This window comes from Nanorana parkeri, unplaced genomic scaffold (assembly GCF_000935625.1).
Source record: "Nanorana parkeri isolate BGI_ZX_2015 unplaced genomic scaffold, ASM93562v1 scaffold1091, whole genome shotgun sequence".
Classification (NCBI taxonomy): domain Eukaryota; kingdom Metazoa; phylum Chordata; class Amphibia; order Anura; family Dicroglossidae; genus Nanorana; species Nanorana parkeri.
In genome coordinates, this window is record NW_017307359.1 from 559,306 (window position 1) to 561,098 (window position 1,793).

General features: G+C 50.4%; 1 protein-coding gene across 1 annotated transcript in view; it reads left to right on the forward strand.

Annotated features, from left to right (window-relative positions):
* Window positions 1–408: 408 nt before the first annotated feature.
* Window positions 409–1,793, forward strand: part of LOC108796319 (serine/threonine-protein kinase mTOR-like) — a 33,332-nt gene continuing 31,947 nt past the window's right edge. The window contains exon 1 of the mRNA XM_018567776.1: window positions 409–589. Coding sequence (XP_018423278.1) covers window positions 470–589 — 120 coding nt within the window. The 5' untranslated portion in view covers window positions 409–469. The remainder of the gene's footprint in view (window positions 590–1,793) is intronic.

Here is a 1,793-nt window from a genome sequence, read left to right on the forward strand (position 1 = left end):
ATTTAACTCACTTCCTCTCAGCCCGGGCTGTCATGGACCCGCCCCCTTGGGGTGATGTCATCGTGCAGCCTAGGCTCAGAGTGTCAGCATACTGAACAGTGGAGGAGAGGAAAGACCTGGGACTGGACAGGAGACCCTGATTTTTTTTTCTTTGAAGGGGGTGGTGGGGGCTTATGGAGAAGAAGGCGGCGGACAAGTGGTAACAGGATCCTGATCGTCGTCATCGCAGGAGGAGGGCGCTTTGGCAGGTAAGTGCGCCATACTGTAATAGTATACTGTGTAGGTGAATGTGTGTTGATCTTTCTTTATGATCTGAACTGTATCTGGCAATCAAAATGGAGTTGTCCTTTAACTGATCAATTGTCCTCCGGATCTCTGACGGACTCGGTCTCTTTTCCTCTGCAGGGACCCATGAGGTCACCGCTGTGAACTCCACCGGCCCCCGTTGACCTGGAATTTTCCGGCCACGATGTCCGGCATCATGACGATGCTGCAGCAATTTGCCAACGGCTTGAGAAGCCGAAATGAAGACTCTCGCACCAAGGCGGCCAAAGACCTTCAGCACTACGTCACCACTGAGCTGCGAGAAGTGAGCGTCGGGCCGGGGGAGGGGGGTGGGGGTGTCTGCTCGGCACACTTTTTCTGCTTTTCATATTATCCGGCCCTGGGACAGTAATGTGGAAAACATGTGAGCTCTCTCGGCACATCGTATTCTGTCCCACAGACAGCGGCAGATCGGAATGACAGTCTGTCTGCTCCGTGTCAGCTATGCGTGTCATTTTATGTGTTATGGGAAAAGCAGTGCAGGGTGGGGACCCAGATCAGCCAATCGGAAATCAGCTGGCCATACCAGAGAGCCAATTCTTGTTGGTTACTGAGGCCTGCGTATGTCATTGATGATTGCACTGTGTATGTTATCTTTGTATTAGTGTCCTCGGTTATTAAAGCGTTTGTCAAAGCAAAATAAACAAAAATGTGCAATACCCCTCTTCAGTAAATACATTTCACATGTTTTATCTCTTTAAAGACGCTGCAGCTGCACAAACCCACCTGTTGATGTTGCCGAAATGTATTCCGCTCCTAATCTCCTGTTGTGGGCTGACAGCACACAGCGATTTTCTGGACTTAAGTGGTGTCAGCCCCGCCTAGTTGTCTTTTGCTAAACTACTCAACCACTCCCACTATCTTCATTACCAAAGCATAGACACTGAGTGACTTGTAGTCCTGACATCAGAACTGGGAGGGCTAAATAGACTCTTTTAGATAACACAGTAAGCGTGCGGAGGACTCAGGACAGCTCTGAATTTCTGAACAAGATCAACAGATGTTTTGCACGTATGGAACATATATAACAATGCTTCCAGTCAGTGCCGCCCCCATAATGAGGCAGCCTATGGCAGTCGCCTCAGGCAACATCTCATAACAGGGGTGGCCACAGCTTCCCCGGTTGCCAAGAGCTCTTCACTACCTGTGACCCTCTGTCCGGCTTCTCGCCCAGCTCTCTGATGTCATCAGTTGCGAGGGAGCTGATTGGGGTGCTCTGGCTGGCTTCCCGCCGAGCTCCTGGCAACCAGTGATGTCATTGAGCTGGGTGGGGCCAACCCCCACTGCCGCTCTACTGCCTCAGGCGGCATATAGGGTAGGGATGGCCCTGCTTCCAGTGGTATATATAACCAGCCTATAGGGAGCACATAAGAGAAGTTGAGGTGTTACTAAACCCTCCATGAAGAAAATAAAATGTACCCCTTATGTTGGTGTTTGTTTAAAGTCCCCGTTTCGTGTTTGCAGCATAA